Source organism: Suncus etruscus, chromosome 14 (assembly GCF_024139225.1).
Source record: "Suncus etruscus isolate mSunEtr1 chromosome 14, mSunEtr1.pri.cur, whole genome shotgun sequence".
Lineage (NCBI taxonomy): Eukaryota > Metazoa > Chordata > Mammalia > Eulipotyphla > Soricidae > Suncus > Suncus etruscus.
The window spans coordinates 14868191-14884920 of record NC_064861.1 but is presented as its reverse complement, the minus strand read 5'-3'; the positions used below and the strand labels follow the sequence as shown (position 1 = coordinate 14884920).

The 16730-nt window shown below is 42.9% G+C and overlaps 1 protein-coding gene across 1 annotated transcript in view; it reads left to right on the top strand.

Annotated features, from left to right (window-relative positions):
* The window catches only part of PDE5A (phosphodiesterase 5A), a 110443-nt gene that overhangs the window by 73257 nt on the left and 20456 nt on the right, over window positions 1-16730 (top strand). The window contains exons 8-11 of the mRNA XM_049786980.1: window positions 883-991; window positions 2881-2968; window positions 11133-11308; window positions 12857-12916. Of these exons, the coding sequence (XP_049642937.1) occupies window positions 883-991; window positions 2881-2968; window positions 11133-11308; window positions 12857-12916 (433 nt within the window). The remainder of the gene's footprint in view (window positions 1-882; window positions 992-2880; window positions 2969-11132; window positions 11309-12856; window positions 12917-16730) is intronic.

The following is a 16730-nucleotide window of genomic DNA, read 5'->3' as shown; positions in this document are numbered from 1 at the left end:
AAGAAACTGTGGTACATATACACAATGGAATATTCTGCAGCCATCAGGAGAGATGAAGTCATGAAATTTTCCTATACATGGATGTACATGGAATCTATTATGCTGAGTGAAATAAATCAGAGGGAGAGAGATAGACACAGAATAGTCTCACTCATCTATGGGTTTTAAGAAAAATAAAAGACATTATTGTAATAATGCCCAGAGACAATAGAGATGAGGACCAGAAGGACCTGCTCACAATATGAAGCTCACCACAAAGAGTAGTGAGTGCAGTTTGAGAAGTAGCAATTTTCATGACAATGTTAATGAGTGAGAGAAGTAGAATGTCTGTCTCAAATACAGGCAGGGAGGGGGGGCATTGATGGTGAGAATGTTGCACTGGTGAAGGGAGTGTTCTTTATATAACTGATACCCAACTACAATTATGTGTAATCAAAGTGCTTAAATAAAAATATTATTAAAAAAAAGAATTTCTGTCTCAAATACAGGCAGGGAGTAGGAGAGGGGAGAGAGGGAAACATTGGTGATGGGAATTGCACTGGTGAAGGGGGGAGGGTGTTCTTTTAATGATTGAAATCCAACTACAAATCTGCTTATAGTCATGGTGCTTAAATAAAGATATTATTCAAAAATATATTTCAACCTATGATAATCGAAAATTGTAAACCAATAATAACTTAAGCTTCATTTGTCAAATAATGAGTATACTTAGCCTATATAATTTTAGACTGACTCTTTTTTATCATAATTCTTTAAATTCCACATACTGCCATTTTGTGTTCATTAAACCACATTCATGTAGCACACACATACATCCACCTCTTAAGGATTGTCTGCCCTGACCTGACCTTCAGAGGGAATTCCTGTCTGATCTTTCTGTAGGGAACGGGATACATCCAGAGTCAATTACATGTACGCTCAGTATGTCAAAAACACCATGGAACCACTTAATATCTCAGATGTGAGTAAGGACAGAAGATTTCCCTGGACGGTAAGTATCCTAAATGAGACGTGCTGCTCACAGGCTTTTTCCCACAGCTGCGTTGGCTCTGACCCCACACTCGAAAGGCCACTTCAGAAGTGACTGGGACCTGACCTTGCTTGCTCTTGAATAAAACACTCCCAGCATCTGCTGAGAGGCTGTCAGCCCTGCCTGAGCATTGACGCTGTACTTTGGCTTTCAATGTTTGTAAAGGGAGGGCACTTGCCTTGCAGGTGGCTGAGCTGGGTTCAATCTCCAACATCTTATATGGTCCCCAGCCCACCAGAAATGATTCTGAATGTATAGCAGGAATAAGCCCTGAGCATTGCTGGGTGTGTCAATAAAACACCCCCAAATCACAACAAAAAGATGTTAAAAATGTTTGTAAAACACGTTTTCTATATTGTGCATTTTATATATGTATACTGTGCATATAAAAACACATTTATATATTTTTTGGTTTTGGGGTCACTTTTGGCTTCACACTCAGAAATCGCTCCTGGCAGGCTCGGGGGACCATATGGGACACCGGGATTTGAACCATTGTCCTCTGCATGCAAGGCAAATGCCCTACCTCCATGCTATCTTTCCGTCCCCACATTTTTATATATTTTTATATCATTTTGCATTTGTTATTGTTGGGTCAGGGAGCATGGTTACAATAGAGCTTGTTTTTATGCTAATGATGTCCTTAGTCACTGCCCTCCCTCCACCTTTCTGGTCTGGTGTCACTGTTAGTTCTCTTTTCTCTTGTCCCCTCCTACCCCCATCACTAGTTGGTCACCTCAACTCTATTCAAAGGTCAAAGGTTTGTTAATCGGTCCTGTCATCAGTGATTGACATCATCTGAATCTGGCATTTGTCCTTCTCCCTTTGATATATTTTACTTCTCTGGCTGCCTCCAGGTTGTAGTAAAAAGAGACCTTGACTTTGTCCTTGGGAATTTCTCATCCCATGTGTAAGCATTTGAGTCACTGATAATCAACCCTAGTAAGAAGCTCTGTGGGCAAATGAATGTGTTAGTCTCAATGACTAAGATACAAAGCTGTTTCTCAGACACTGAAATCTTTCAATTTTGGCATTTTCTCTCATTTCTTAAAAGTATTGCATTTAGAGGCTGGAGAGATAGCATGGAGATAAAGCGTTTACCTTGCATACAGGAGGTCCCGGCATCCCATACGGTCCCCTGATCCTGTCAGGAGTGATTTCTGAGCATAAAGTCAGGAGTAACCCCTGAGTGCTGCCAGGTGTTATCCAAAAACCAAAAATAATAAATAAATAAATAAAAGTATTGCATTTTGAGGCAGCTGCATTGACTTTATTATCTACACATCTAGGAGATCTTTTCAGAATCTTTTTAGAAGGACATTAGATAGGAAGTGTCATAGGTACTACATGACTTTGAGATTTTTCCTCTATTATTTCATTATTTTCAACATCTGCAATGTGGGTTTTGTAAATATTGAAGAAAAGTCTTGAATTAATATTATTATAAACTGTTTGGAAGTGGCAAAGAAACAGGCAGTTCTTGTCTAAGTGCAAGTAATTTGCCTTAAGTTAAACTTTGTTCTAGGGTGTTTGTTTTCATACCTGTTAATGGTTTCAAGGTGTCCATTGTACATTGTAGTTTATTTAGTATCTAATGGGTAAAGTAGGCTTCATCGTTTCCTTTTTTTTTTTTTTTTTTTTTTTTTGGTTTTTGGGTCACACCCGGCAGTGCTCAGGGGTCACTCCTGGCTCTACACTCAGAAATCACTTCTGGCAGGTTCGGGGGACCATATGGGATGCCTGGATTCAAACCACCGACCTTCTGCATGCAAGGCAAATGCCCCACCTTCATGCTATCTCTCTGGCTCCAGGCTTCATGGTTTCTAATTGTGCTTTTATTTCTTGTCTAGAATGAAAGCACAGGAGCTGTTCACCCACAGTACACTAGAAGTTTGCTTTGTACACCAATAAAAAATGGAAAGAAGAATAAGGTCATAGGTAAAGCGTTTTTGCTTCCTTCTACTTTGTATTTACTTTAAAAAGAAAACAGTATACTACTACCAACTTCATTCTTTCAAGAATAAAGTTTAAAAAGTGTGTGCTTTCAGGGGAAATGACAAAAACTGAAGGAGAAAACAAGTTTGAAATAATTTTATACTCATTATTGATAAACATTTCTTAAATATTTCATTACCTTGATATATTTTTGTAGTCATTATTACTCTTGTTTCAGCAGAAATCTGAAGAATGAGGTGTTGAAGGTACACTGAAAGAAATCCTGTGTTACAAGTGTGTTTTGTTAAGTCTCACTGCCTGGTTTCTAGCTTCCTTTTTTGAAGATTTGGTTTAAATAGTCGTATGTGTTTGTTTCATGAGGAATAAATCATGAAACAAAACAAAATGGAAGTCCTTGCTGTTGGGGGAGTTACATTGTTTTATGAAGGTTCTAGGGGGAAAAAAATCTGACTAAGATGCTGAAAGTGAATCCTAGGGCGGAGGAATGGAATTATGTTTTTTATTGTTTTGTTTCTTGGCACTGAAACTGCTGTTAAGAGTAGAAAAGAAACCTTGAACAGAAACTGGAAATTGATATTACAAGAAGAACAAGGTTTTCTATGTAAATTGTGGATGTGGAATGCTGTGAAAAGTTTCCATCTTTGGCCTTCTCCCAAGAACTTGGAAATAAAGGAAATGTCAGATGAGAGTCTCAGTGGAGTGGGAGGAAAGAGTCCTGCAAACATGAGTCCTCCCACAAAAATGGTGGGAGCAGATAGAAACTGGAAGTGCCTCTTAAGACCGAGCATCAGTCAGGCACCTGCATAATTTGTGCTTTACCCCAGTGTTCCTGATGGTCCCTCAGTCCATTCCAGTGCAAGGAACTAAGGTGTGGGGCTCAGGCCTTCCTTCTCTTGGGACATTTTGGTACCAGCCTATTACACCTCACAGAGGAGCTGAGCTTAGCATGTCCCTGCTGTCTTTTCTTTTCTGTTCCATTTTTTTTTTTTTATTTCAGTGGGGAGCATGCCCCGCTGTGCTCAGGACTTACTCCTGGCTCTGTACTCAAGGATCAGTCCTGATGAGGATCATGTTGCCCGGGACTGAACCCAGGCAAGTGCTTTCCCTGCTATACTGTCAGTCCAGCCTACAGTTACCTGCTTTCTGAGAACCTGTGGCTGGGCCCAAACCTGGACCCTGGTGAGCCGCCACTTTCCCAGAAGCACTCAGAACCAAGCCTTGTCACCTGGCAGGTTCTGTGCCTTAAACAGTGAGAACTGGCGATGGTGCCCTGCCAACATATAACATGAGGTTATACAATTATTTCTAGGCAGTACCAGGTTAAAAAATAAAAAAAAACATACATTGAATATTAAGTTTTTTTGTGTGTTTGGGCCATACCCAGCAGTGCTTAGGACTTACTCCTGACTCTTCTCAGGGTTTACTTCTAGCTTGGGGAAACACTGTGGAGTGCCAGGACCAAACCCAGGTCAGCAACATGCAAGGCAAACACCTTTCCTGCTGTTCTGCCTCTCTGGCCACACACATTAAAGTTTCATAAGCAAAAAGAGATACTACAAGCTCCACTGCAGATGGGACCTGGGCTCTAGAAGTCAATGGTTGTTTTGGTTTTGGTTTTGGTTTTGTTTTGGGGGGTCACACCTGGCAGTGCTCAAGGGTTACTCCTGGCTCTATACTCAGGAATTGCTCCTGGCAGGCTCATAGACCATATGGGATGCGGGATTTGAACCACTGTCCTTCTACATGCATGGCAAACACCCTACCGCCATGCTATCTCTCTGGCCCCAAGAAGTCAATGGTTGTGACTTTGGCTACCTGCCATGTCAGTGCCATCCTGGCTTCTCCATAGCAGTTTTTGGGCAAAGCACCAGGAGAGGGAGTGGCTGAGGAAGCTACTTTCCATTGTGTGGCACACATTGTTGTGAGAGCTGCAAAGAGCCCAGCGAGATGGGGGGGTTGTCCCAGCAGCCTGGGAGAGGAGGTAGAGTGGTTCTGTCCCTTTCACCATGGCAATGGTCGCAGTATCCCCTGAGAGGGACTTGAACTGATGCCTTTGCAGATCCGTTCAAAATTCATAGTCTGTGGTCTTGTCCCTCCTTGAGTCAAGTGAGGACTGAAAACTATAATCTGCCCATTGACATTGTCATACCCAGGACTGGAGACATAGCTCAGGGGACTGAAGCAAAACTTTGCATCTAAGGAGATCCAGATTTGATCCCTGGCACCACACAGTTTCACAGCATCACTAGGAGCCACACCCAAAGTTCTGTTAGGTATGACTCCAAAACAAAACAAACAAACAAGCCACACTACTGATGCCTCTCTGGCTTGTGTTCTATCATGTGTTAGAGATTAGAAGCCAAAGGGAGCCAGTGTTGTTTGAAGAATCAATGAAAAGAAAATGGGGGCTCCCCCAGTGAACTGTCTGACCTGGGGGGATACTCCCATTGGTACCCAGCACGCAAGGAAAAATATTTCTGCTGCATTCTTAGGGTGCTGACACAGAATCTAAAGTCTTGGAAAATATGGTGGTAGATCATTTTTCTTCAATGTCACAGGCCAGATTCCATTCTGAGGTAATTCTTCTAATAGAGAATCCCCAGGGAGCATCCCCAGAAAGACAGAGGGGCCCATGAGGACACTGCCATTTTCCTTCCTCCTCATTTTTTCCCATTACTGACATTTCAGCGAAATGACTGACGTTCAGCCAGACTGGGCCTGTTGTATCATCTAGTGTATTCCCTGAGGTATTGTTTCCTATCAAATGTTTTCTTGCTGCTCTGGCTCCTCCCAAGACTTTCCACCACTTTGCTTCCAGAGCATATGAGGAAATCGTTTTCTCAGTCAGCATTCATTTATTTTAAGTAATTATTTCCCCTCTTTATTAGTTAGGCTCGCTAAGCACTTTTTCCCACATCAGATTTGCAAAAAAATTCTTAGGCTTATTTCCCAGAGCGGTTTCAAAGCAAAGCTTGATAAGTTAGTCCAGTTCTCAAACTCACACTCTCCTCCTGAAGAACTAACTGGGTCCTTCAGAGAACTTCAGAGAACTTTACTCACAGAGAACTCACATTTCTATCTCTAGGCACCATTTCCCACTGTTATGGTATTTGCTGTTTATATTGTTCAGGGAATCCATATTTTTTTCCAGTTAGAGAATTGTAAGTTACAGTCTACTTTTAAATTCTTTTAGGGCAGAAGCATAATATAGAGTTAGTTTCATAGATTTCATGTAAAATCACCATTCATTTTGATGTGTTTATTAGTCATATATGCTTCTAATAAACTAATATGACTATATGAGTCAAAACTGTTGGTACACTTTTAGTACACTTTTCATAGGACATTATAGTAAAGTCAAAAAATAAGGAAAATTTATATTTGTCATAATAAAATTTAGTACCAGAGAGATAGCACCGAGGTTAAGGTTTTTCTTACCTTGCACATGGCCAACCCATGTTAAATCCCCAGCATCCTAACCCCTGCCAGGAACAATCGCTGAACACATCTAGGTCCCAATAACATATTAAAAAAATAATAAAATTTTAAAACAGTACATAAAAAATAAAATTACTTTGTTCTCTATGGGCACATAGAAATTTAACTATGCTTTATTCATGTCTCTACTAGACAAGGTAAAAGACTCGGGTTTTTTTTGGGGGGAGGGCAGAGCAATAGCACAGCTGGTAGGAAGTTTGCCTTGCATACGAAAAAAATAAATTTAATGTCTATAGATTACTTCTGTATTTCATAATTAGAAATATAGCTGCTCATCAGAAATTCAGCATTTTAAAAATTTAGGATTATAACAATATAATAAAAACCCAAGGTCTAGAGGTAAGGTGTCTGCCTTGCAAGCGCTAGCCAAGGAAGGACCGCAGTTGGATCCCCTGGCATCCCATATGGTCCCCCCAAGCCAGGGGCAATTTCTGAACGCTAAGCCAGGAGTAACCCCTGAGCATCAAATGGGTGTGGCCCCAAAAACCAAAAAAAAAAAAAAAAACAAAAAAACCCAAGATCTATAGTCAAAACTATTCATATCTTCAAATATCTACAGCTATATAGGCATTTAAATATTTTATTAATCAAGAAATACTTAACTGGGGCAAGAGAGATAGCATAGTGGGTAGAGGTCTTGCCTTGCATGTGGCCCACTTGGGTTTGCTCCCCAATACCACATAGGGTACCCTGAGTGCTGCTAGAAGTAAGCCCTGAGCACTGCTGTATATGGTCCTATAATCAAAACAAATAAAAGAAAAAAAAATTTTTTTTTGGATCACACCTGGCAGCGCTCAGGGGTTATTTCTGGCTCTATGCTTAGAAATTGTCCCTGGCAGGCTCGGGGACCATCTGGGATGCCAGGATTCGAACCACCATCCTTCTGTATGCAAGACAAACACCCTATCGCTGTGCTATCTCTCCGGCCCCACAAAAGAAATATTTAACTGAGATCAGAGAGACAGTACAGCAATTCAGACACTTTCCTTGCATTTGATTTACCTGGTTTCAGTATCTACACCACATATGATACCTAGAACACTGCCAGAACTGAGCACTGAACACAGAACCAGATGTAAGCTCTGAATACCCTGCCAGTTGTGGCCCCAAAATAAAGTTCCTTATATTCTGAAGTATAAGCTGACCCACCTAATTTTACTCTAAAAACAGGGAAAACTTAGTGAATATAAGCTGAGGTGGAAAATGCAGCAGCCACTGGTAAATTTCAAAAATAAATATAAATACCCAAAACAATTACGATAATTGAGGAATCAGTAGATTAAATGTTTTTCAATATTTATTGCTAAAGAAAAACTGTAAACTAGCAACAATAACTTTAAAACTTTAAATAAAGTGCAGATAACTGTAGCTTAACAGGTAACCAAGCTAAATCACAAAGGTTAAAATCCTTCAAAACTGGATTCTTTCTCCTCATCATCTGTATGTCCAAACAGAACTTCAGCTGTATCTGATGTGGGGGTATCAGCATAGACATTGTCGTCATCATTGAGTTTGCAGATATCATCACTGCGTTTGCAGATATCATCATCACTGCTGTCAGTCTCATACAAAGTGCAGAATATTGTGGGTTACACAGTTTAGTGGCATACAGTTTAGGTCAGCCGCCTACCTCTTTAGCTCAGCCGGGACTTGTGGACTGAGCTGAAGTACTGCCCCCTCCAGCGGACAGCAGAAGATGACTGGAGACTGCATGCATTTGATTTGGTGTGCGTGCACGAAATCAACCTGTATGACCCAAGTATAAGCCGATTTTTTGTTTTTGTGCCCAAAAACTCGGTTTATATTCGAATATATACGGTATTATCTTTTGTTAGGGGCCAGAGAAATAGCAGAAGACACTTGCCTTGCATGTGGCCAACCCTGATTTAATCCCCTGTAACACTAAGAGTGATCCCTGAACACAGAGCCTGATAGTGAGCCCTGAATTTAGCCATGTGTGACCCAAACACCCCGCACACACACACCAACAACATATATGTGTGTCGTGTGTGTATTGTACTTGAGTGTGCACTTGTTGTTACTGTAAGTTGCAGTTGTCACAGCTAAATTGTGGTATTTGTACCACTGCTGTTCAGTGTCTTTGTTTTCTAGAAACATTCATTAGTATTCCTCCAAAGAATTCATCCATGAATTTTGTTGGGGGTCGGGGGTGGGGGTACAGCTTTGTATATTCCCAAGGAGACTCACTTGGCCATTGGGCAGCCCCATCTTGGCCCCTCCTGTTCATTGTTTCTTTGGTGGACATGCAGCCATGCCTACTGGGGACAGGGAGGAAACCCTGCATATGAGAAATAGCCATCGAGTTGGGGAGAACTTGAGTGGAAATGGGAAGACAGTTATGTCTGGGATGTGAGCAGAAGGGCATGAGACATGTGACTTACAAGAAAATGGGACTTGGGAGGGCGCCAGGAGCTACATCAACAATTCCATATTTATCACTTGGGGACTTGCAAAGGTTGGGGAACATAACCCCTGTGTTTTTAACCATATCAGGGCCATGTTCTTTCAAGCTGACAAATGACAGTGATTATCATTTGGTGGTAGTATTTTCCTCCCAGTATCCAAATTCATGAGTTCCTGAGGAATGTTTTTCTTGGTACTAGAATAAATGTCAGAGAAGGTAGCCCTATAATAATAAGACAGACAGGGTAGTATCTCCTATTGAGATAAAATTCTCACAAAGAACACATGCAGAGAATGAGAGTAATTAGTCACATTAAAATTCAGTTGGGCTGGAGTGATAGCACAGCAGGTAGGGCATTTGCCTTGCACACAGCTGACCCTGGTTCAATCCCAGCATCCCATCTGGGTCCCTCAGCCTGGCATGAGTAATTTCTGAGCTCAGAGATATACCCGAGCTCCATCAGGTGTGGCCCGCAAACAAAAAAAATTCAGTGCCCATAAAGTTCCACTCCCAACACCACAGACTCTGAAAACCTTTGTGCTCCAGAAAAAAGCAGAAACCATGAATTTTGATCTTCACAGGATCACTCTTGAGCTCATAGCTGTGGTCCTGCACCTTTTTCTTGAACCCAGTAAACAGCTTTATTTTTGAGTTCTCAGTTTAATAGACTGAAGGCTCACCTTAACATGCTGGTTGATAAATGCCCAGGAGAAAGACCTCCTGGCAAGGCCTCTAGGCATGGAAGGTTTGGCTTGGCCTGGGATGAATACACAGTGAGTAACAGAAGGCAGGGAGCTGATAGACCAGCAGCGGCATGGCAAGGTTTCCCTGTGAGCAGATGGAGGTCAGAGGGCCCTGGACTGCCACCACCTGGGATTTGTACTTTATTTATTGGGGGTGGTATTTTAGGACCACACCCAGCAGTGGTCAGGCCTCAGTCATGGCATTGTGCTCAGGGGCCATATGTGATGCTGAGGACTAAGCCCTGGTCCATCATATCCAAGCTAATCGCCCTACCCGGTATGCTTACCTCTCTGGTCCAAAGGGTTTACACTTTAGACCTAAACAAGCCCAGAGCGCCTGACATAGCCTTTTTGAGACTTGGTCTCCTCACCTGGAAACTGGGGGCTATGGCAGCCTCTGATTTATCATCGAGGCTGGGGATCCTTTGGGTTCAAAGGCCTGGGCCTCCTGCCTCCCTCTCTTGGTGCTGATGGAAATCTGCTGGCCTATTTATGCTGACAGAACCACAAGGACCTAAAGGGGAGGTTTCCCAGCTCTTCATAGAACAACCCTGGTTAGGATCCCAGAGGACTGGTAGCTCTGGACATTTTTTTCTCAGTGAAGATGCTCCATTCCTATCCACAGAGAGGCCAAATCTTGGGAGGTGTATTTTCATTCAAGATTAGATCTGTCTTAATCGCTGAGTCATCTTTATTTGCATCTGTTTGCAGTATCAAAAGTTGTCTGCAAATAAAATTATCTTGGACAAAGAGGGGACATATGTGAAATTTGAAAGTTTGTGAATTGCCTCTTTTCTGCAGTTTATTTCACAGGAAATTGTTCACTTTTAACTTCTGATTTCTCAGCAAAGAAAGGCAATCTGTGTGACCTAAAATTCTGATGTGCATTAAAATTGTTTTCTTGGCAAGTGAACAAAAATCCAATTAGCCTCCAAAGGACAAATTGTCTTTAGGGACTCAAATGATCTAAAATTCATGACCAAGTCTGGAAGAAAATAGTATTCAGAGTTGGGTTTTGTTTTTTTGTTTTTGTTTTTGTTTTTTTGTCTTAACACTGGCCTTCATATATTTAGGACTGTGTGAAATGGATTCTTATGTAAATTCAGCTGACTTTTATAGTTTATGTTAGGGTGGGGAGACGGACGACTTCTTATTTGGAAATGTCAAGCTCTTTTAGTTTTGGGGTCACACCTAGGGCTCTGCACTCAAGAATCACTTTTGGCAGTGCTCAGTGTCTGGGAATCGAACCCAGGTCACCCACATGCAAGCACCTTACTCACTGTTCTATCACTCAGGACCTTGTCAAGCACTTTCAAGAGAAAAACCTAAAGACTATTTGGGGTGTTTATATAGGCCCCTATGGTCACTGTGTTCATACTGTCGCCTATGGTCACTGTTCATGTTGGCCCTAATGGTCACTGTGTTCATGTAATTACCTTTTTCTGTACTCATGCTCTCTCGCTTGCTTGATTCATTACAGGGGTTTGCCAACTTGTTAATAAAATGGAGGAGAATTCTGGACTGGTGAAACCTTTCAACCGAAATGACGAGCAGTTTCTAGAAGCGTTTGTCATCTTCTGTGGTCTGGGCATCCAGAACACACAGATGTATGAAGCAGTGGAGAGAGCTATGGCCAAGCAAATGGTCACCTTAGAGGTAGGTGACCTGCAGCCACACAGACCTTCACTGATCCCCCATCTTGTCAACCCCCACAGCCCTCTGCTTTCTCAATCCAAAGCCATCCTTGACTTTATCCACCCATTCGTGACCTTTTCTGCTTCTGGCCTGACCCCCATTCCACCCCATCTCTTGAGCTCCCCATGTCTCTATGCTATCAGCAGAATTCACAGATTTTTTTTTTATAAAGTGTACCAGGTTATCTTGTTGGAAGTTGAATGCTGGGCCCTCAGACCCCCTAGTTCCCTGGTGTCACCTTGTGCCAAGTCCTAGAAGGTCTTTCTGGAAGTAGCTTTTAGGCTGGAGCTCCACTTCCCAGCCAGGATGGCTGTGGGAACTGGGAACCCTGCCCTGTGTGATAGCCCCACAGTTTTCCTCAAGAATTTTTTTGGGGAAAGGGAATCTTATGCAAAGGCATTTCTATCTGTATGTTCTATTCTGTATGTTGTCAAAAAATAAACTGACATTGGTATTCTAAAAATAAATTTGATTGTTTTCAAATATTAAAAATTTCTTTCTCTGCAACTTTCGTGGGAGTCCCCCGACCCGCGGGGGTGTGGAAATGAAAGTTGCTAGTTATTAGTGGGTTCACTCGAGCAGAACCGACCTGTAAAGAAGAACTAGAGAAATTAGTAAAAGAAGCCTTCAAGACAACGCATGCTGTTCAAAAAGGGAAGTTTATTGTTGGGGGATCAGCTTTTAAGGGCTGAAACACGTCAGGGGTGTTACAAATTTTACACCAATCACAGTTACAAGCATTCATTAGCATAAACTGGGGCAGGTAATAGGGAGGGGCAAAAAGGTAGACCTGAGCACGTTTTACTAAAAGGCATAAGATTCAAACAGAGTTCTTAATAATGTTTGCTAACACAAAGGCAAACTCTATATTTTTCTTTCTGGCTGGATATATTGGGCTGCTCTGAATTACTTTATTTTTGTCTATTTCCTTTGTTCTCAAGGCATGGGCCTTTTGGTCACGTGGGTGACCAGATTAGGAATTACTGAGGTGTCCTATGTCCCAGGTTTCATCAGCTAGGCTCCCCACATTTCTCATGACTGGAGAGATAGCATAGAGGTAAGGTGTTTACCTTGCATGCAGAAGGTCGGTGGTTCGAATCCCAGCATCCCATATAGTCCCCTGAGCCTGCCAGGAGCGATTTCTGAGTATAGAGCCAGGGGTAACCCCTGAGCGCTGCCAGGTGTGACCCCCCCAAAAAAAATAAATAAATACAACAAATTTCCTTCTCATTTGGAGCCACCAGTGTGTGATACCTGATAGGTTCCTTGTCTCAGTGATGAGAGATCAAAAGCATCAAGAGCTTTCTTAGAACATGGTGAATATCATGTCTGATTTCTGAAACAAGTAATGATGAGGGACATCTAGGCTCTTCTGCTCATGAAAGCTGAAGATGGCAGTAAACTAGATTGACCATTCTGAGGTGTCTCCCTACCACAGTTTTTGTGGACTCCCTGGTGTGGAATTGTGTTCCGTGTTAGTGTGACCCTGATTCCTTCCTCTCGCCTCAGGTTCTGTCCTACCATGCATCAGCAGCTGAGGAGGAGACCAGGGAGCTCCAGTCACTGGCGGTAAGTCAGTCCCTTCCCACTGCCCTGGGGAGATGCCATGCCACAGACATGCCACATGCAGATGGAGCTGAAGTCTCCTTAGGAGCGCTGCTTCTCTGCAGCAGTTAATCAGCTGCAGCTCATGAACACCCAGAGAAATAGTTCATCAGTGCATTCCTGGGGCCCAAGTGGGGGAGACATTTGCCTTGTGAACTGCTGACCTGGGTTTAATCCTCGACATCCCATATGGTCCTCAAGCCTGCTTGGATTGATTTCCAGAGTACAGAGCCAAGAATAACCCTATACATTACTAGATGTGACCCCAAAAATACTACTTTCCTATAGAGCTCCAAAGGCACTGCTCATGTAAAGCCACCGAGGATGGTGACTACTGCTGGCAATTCACATGTTGAATGGTTTTGACATTTCCTGCAGTAAGGGCTGTGCTGTTTTTTGGTTTGAAGTTGAATTTGTCAGTATTTGGGAGCTCAAAGAAGGTGGTTTGGATGAGGTGATGACAGAAGTTTGATAGTATTGGTGCTGACAGAACACTGCAGTGAGTTAAGGGTTGGTTTCCATTTCTCCCCAAGAGTGGCTTTAGAGTGGCAGTTGAAACTGGGTTCAAGTAAGGTCAGTTTTTGAATTCTCACTATACTTGAGGAAAGCTTGTTGGTAAGGAATGAGCTGGATTCTAGGCCATGATTGAGGTGGATTTGTTAGATGAATGGGAAGGTAGCACACTTAGACCTCTTCCTTCAGGACTAGCCTTCCAATCTTGTGTTCAGCTGATAACATGGATGGCAGTTCAGTGTCAGGAGAATCCCAGAAAGGGGGTGGGGGAGCTTTTTCCTTTGTTGCCCTTGCTGCCCAGTGGTGTCAGGAAGGACAGCCATCCTGGCTAGGGAATCCAAGTGACCTTATAATTCACACAAAGTCTGACTGGAAATGGGGACCAGAAGGAGAGGGTCAGCCTTCTCCAGAGCCCACACAGCCCCATGGTGATGAGTTTTTGGGAGGGAGATTAAACCTGCTGGTGGCTACCAGGGAGATACCAAGAGACAACTGGTAAATTGGTCAAGGGACTCAGTTTATTGCAGTGGAAGAAAACTAGGCTTCTGGTGACAATCACATGTATTCTGATAACAGAAGAAGATGCCATATTTTGGGGGCTGGAGAGAAAGACAGGATTTAAGGTATTTGCCTCAAACCTGGCCAACTTAGGTTTGATCCTTAGCACTGCCTGTGACCCTCCACATCCCCCAGTTTGGTCCCAACCTGCTGTAGGTGGTCAGGGACAATGAGTAAGACTTTTCATTAATGCTCTATGTTCAATAGAGAGTAGAAAGTAGTCCTGACAGCAAGGGCTCAATGGTGAAACATGGTTCATTTGGGAACTTACCAACTAGTCCTGAGAGAAAAGGGCAAGGCTTGGGGTGAGATCAATCCAAGAACATAGAACTGAGATGAATCTGCACCCAGAAGTGGTCTCAGCTATAGTGAGATGTTTCTGGGTCCAAATGAAAGGAAGAGGCATATCACATTCTCATTTCTGGGTATTTCTGGAGCCCTTCCTATCCTCACAGTGGCCTTGAAGTTTTTCTTCTGTGTGACCAAGTGGATTGTGGTAGGCCATTGTCACTGGCATTTTGTAAAATGAAAATTGAAATTTGGCCAGTTTAAATCTTAAAGTTTAAGCTTACTTGACCCAGTGGCCCCTGTCCAGAAAAAACAAGGTCCCCCAAATGCACTCAAGGCACCCACTACCCTCTTAGATCTATTCAAACGCAACCTCCTCCAAGCCCCCCCCACACACACACACACAATGGAAGTATTGGTTTAGATTTTCTTGCTTTGTATCTAATTCTCAGATAATAACTATCCATTATTCTGACATAACAGTAAATAGAGGCTGGCATCCCCTCAAGAAAGTTTGAGGAGAGAGACCGGGACCTGGGATCACAACCTAGGGGCCACTCCAGGTGTGCCCCATCCTGGGGCCATCAAGGCTCCAGGCCTTGCTCCATTCGCTGGGGTTGAAACTTCTGGGTTGGCTCTGATGAACCCACTTGTCTGACTGATTGACAAGCATCTCCCACACAGGCTGCTGTGTGGGCTCTTGTGACAAGCAGCATGATGGCCTCCTGCTCCTGCTCTTGTGTTCAGTGAGGAGGAAGCAGGGAGGCCAGGAGGAAGCCATGTCCGCTGGTACTCCCCACATCTTCAGAATTCATGAAAGAGGCACAGTGAAGTTAGTTTGATTCTGAAAGAATTCCACCTTAGAGATGGAGCCAGTACTGAATCCAGGCAGCCCCTCAACAGCACGCAGGCTCCCTGCTAGAGGGCTGGAGTGAGAAGGATCCAGAAATGAAGACTCAGGAATGAAATGTCTGGCTCTTATTGTCAGACCCCATAGAGGGACTGGGTTGCCACTCAGCAGTAGAGAGAGAGCACCAGGCCTCTCATGGACCAAGTTCTGGGCCGGATCCCCCAACACCAAAGAGAGGGTTCTACTAGTATGTGAGTATTTAAATCAAAGTGGAATCCCTATGCTGGAAGCTGAGTCATTGAGACGATTTTCACCTGAAAGATTAAACTTCAGTGGGAGTTTCTTCTTGTGGAATGGTCTGTATTTATTTTGTGTGTTCATTAATGCATTTAAAGAAGTAAATAGTTTTGCGGTTATATTGTGAGTTTTAGGTATTCCTCGTGTCAGCTTTGGTTGGTCTGTTTGGCTATTCCTTTGAGAGGCTCTAGTTTTAAACTCAAAGCACAAAAATTCGAAGCCAAGAGTGATCACACGGACGTAGCCACTATGGGATGTGATTGGTTCTTAAATGAGGGGAGAGTTAATCAAGCATGTCGAAGAATCTCTAAAGATAATGAAGATAAATCATTGTGATATGTTAAACTTTGATTTCCACTTTGAAATAACCACTGGTATTTGTCTGGGGTGGGTTGTGGGTTTGTTTTTTTTTTCCCTCCAGAAAAATGTGAAAATTATTCTCTCAGTTGCGTGTAGAATTTCAGCAAGAGAAAAATGTGTTAGGAAAAGTGGAAATTGCTCTGTTGCAGTATTGTTACAAACCATCTGTTGTTCCATTTGGGAAAGAGATTTCTGGCAGATGCATTGAGAAATGTGGACTTACTTAGCTCGTAGGTCAAGTTTTTCATTGAAGTTGGTTGAAATTCAGCAGTGGATTTCAGCTCTTCTTGTTGGTCAGCCTCATACAAATGCTCTGCGGCTACACAGGTGTCTTCTGCCTAATGCAGTGATTTCCTAAACTTCAGTCTTTGTCCAATTATTGATTCCCATCTCAAATCTCAAATAATTTGAAAAAGCAGCCAAACTTTTTCTACCAGTCAGCCTCATCCCCAACTCTTTTATTTTCAATGTAATTATTTTGTTGTTGTTGTTTTCACTTAATATTACTTATAGCAAAAATAAGGGCCTTATGCCAAGCATTTTGTCATGTCCCTGGTGGACAGCATTTCTCAGTTGGGGTCATAAGGCCCTTAGGAATCCTCAGGATATTCAGGGGAGTTCTGGATTAAAATCACATAAGTGGAGGACACAGCATGAGACTGAGGCATCCCTCTCTTTCTCTCTCTCTCTTTTTTTTTTGGGGGGGGGGGGCGCATCCAGTGATGCTCAGGTGTTACTCCTGGCTATGCACTCAGAAATTGCTCCTGGCAATATGGTGGACCATATTGGACACCAGTGTATCAAACCGCAGTTCGTCCTAGGCTAGCAGGCGCATGGCAGACACCTTACCGCTTTCACCACTCTTCCGGCCTGCTGGGGCATCTCTAAAATAAGGGAAGAAGTGCGTAGGAA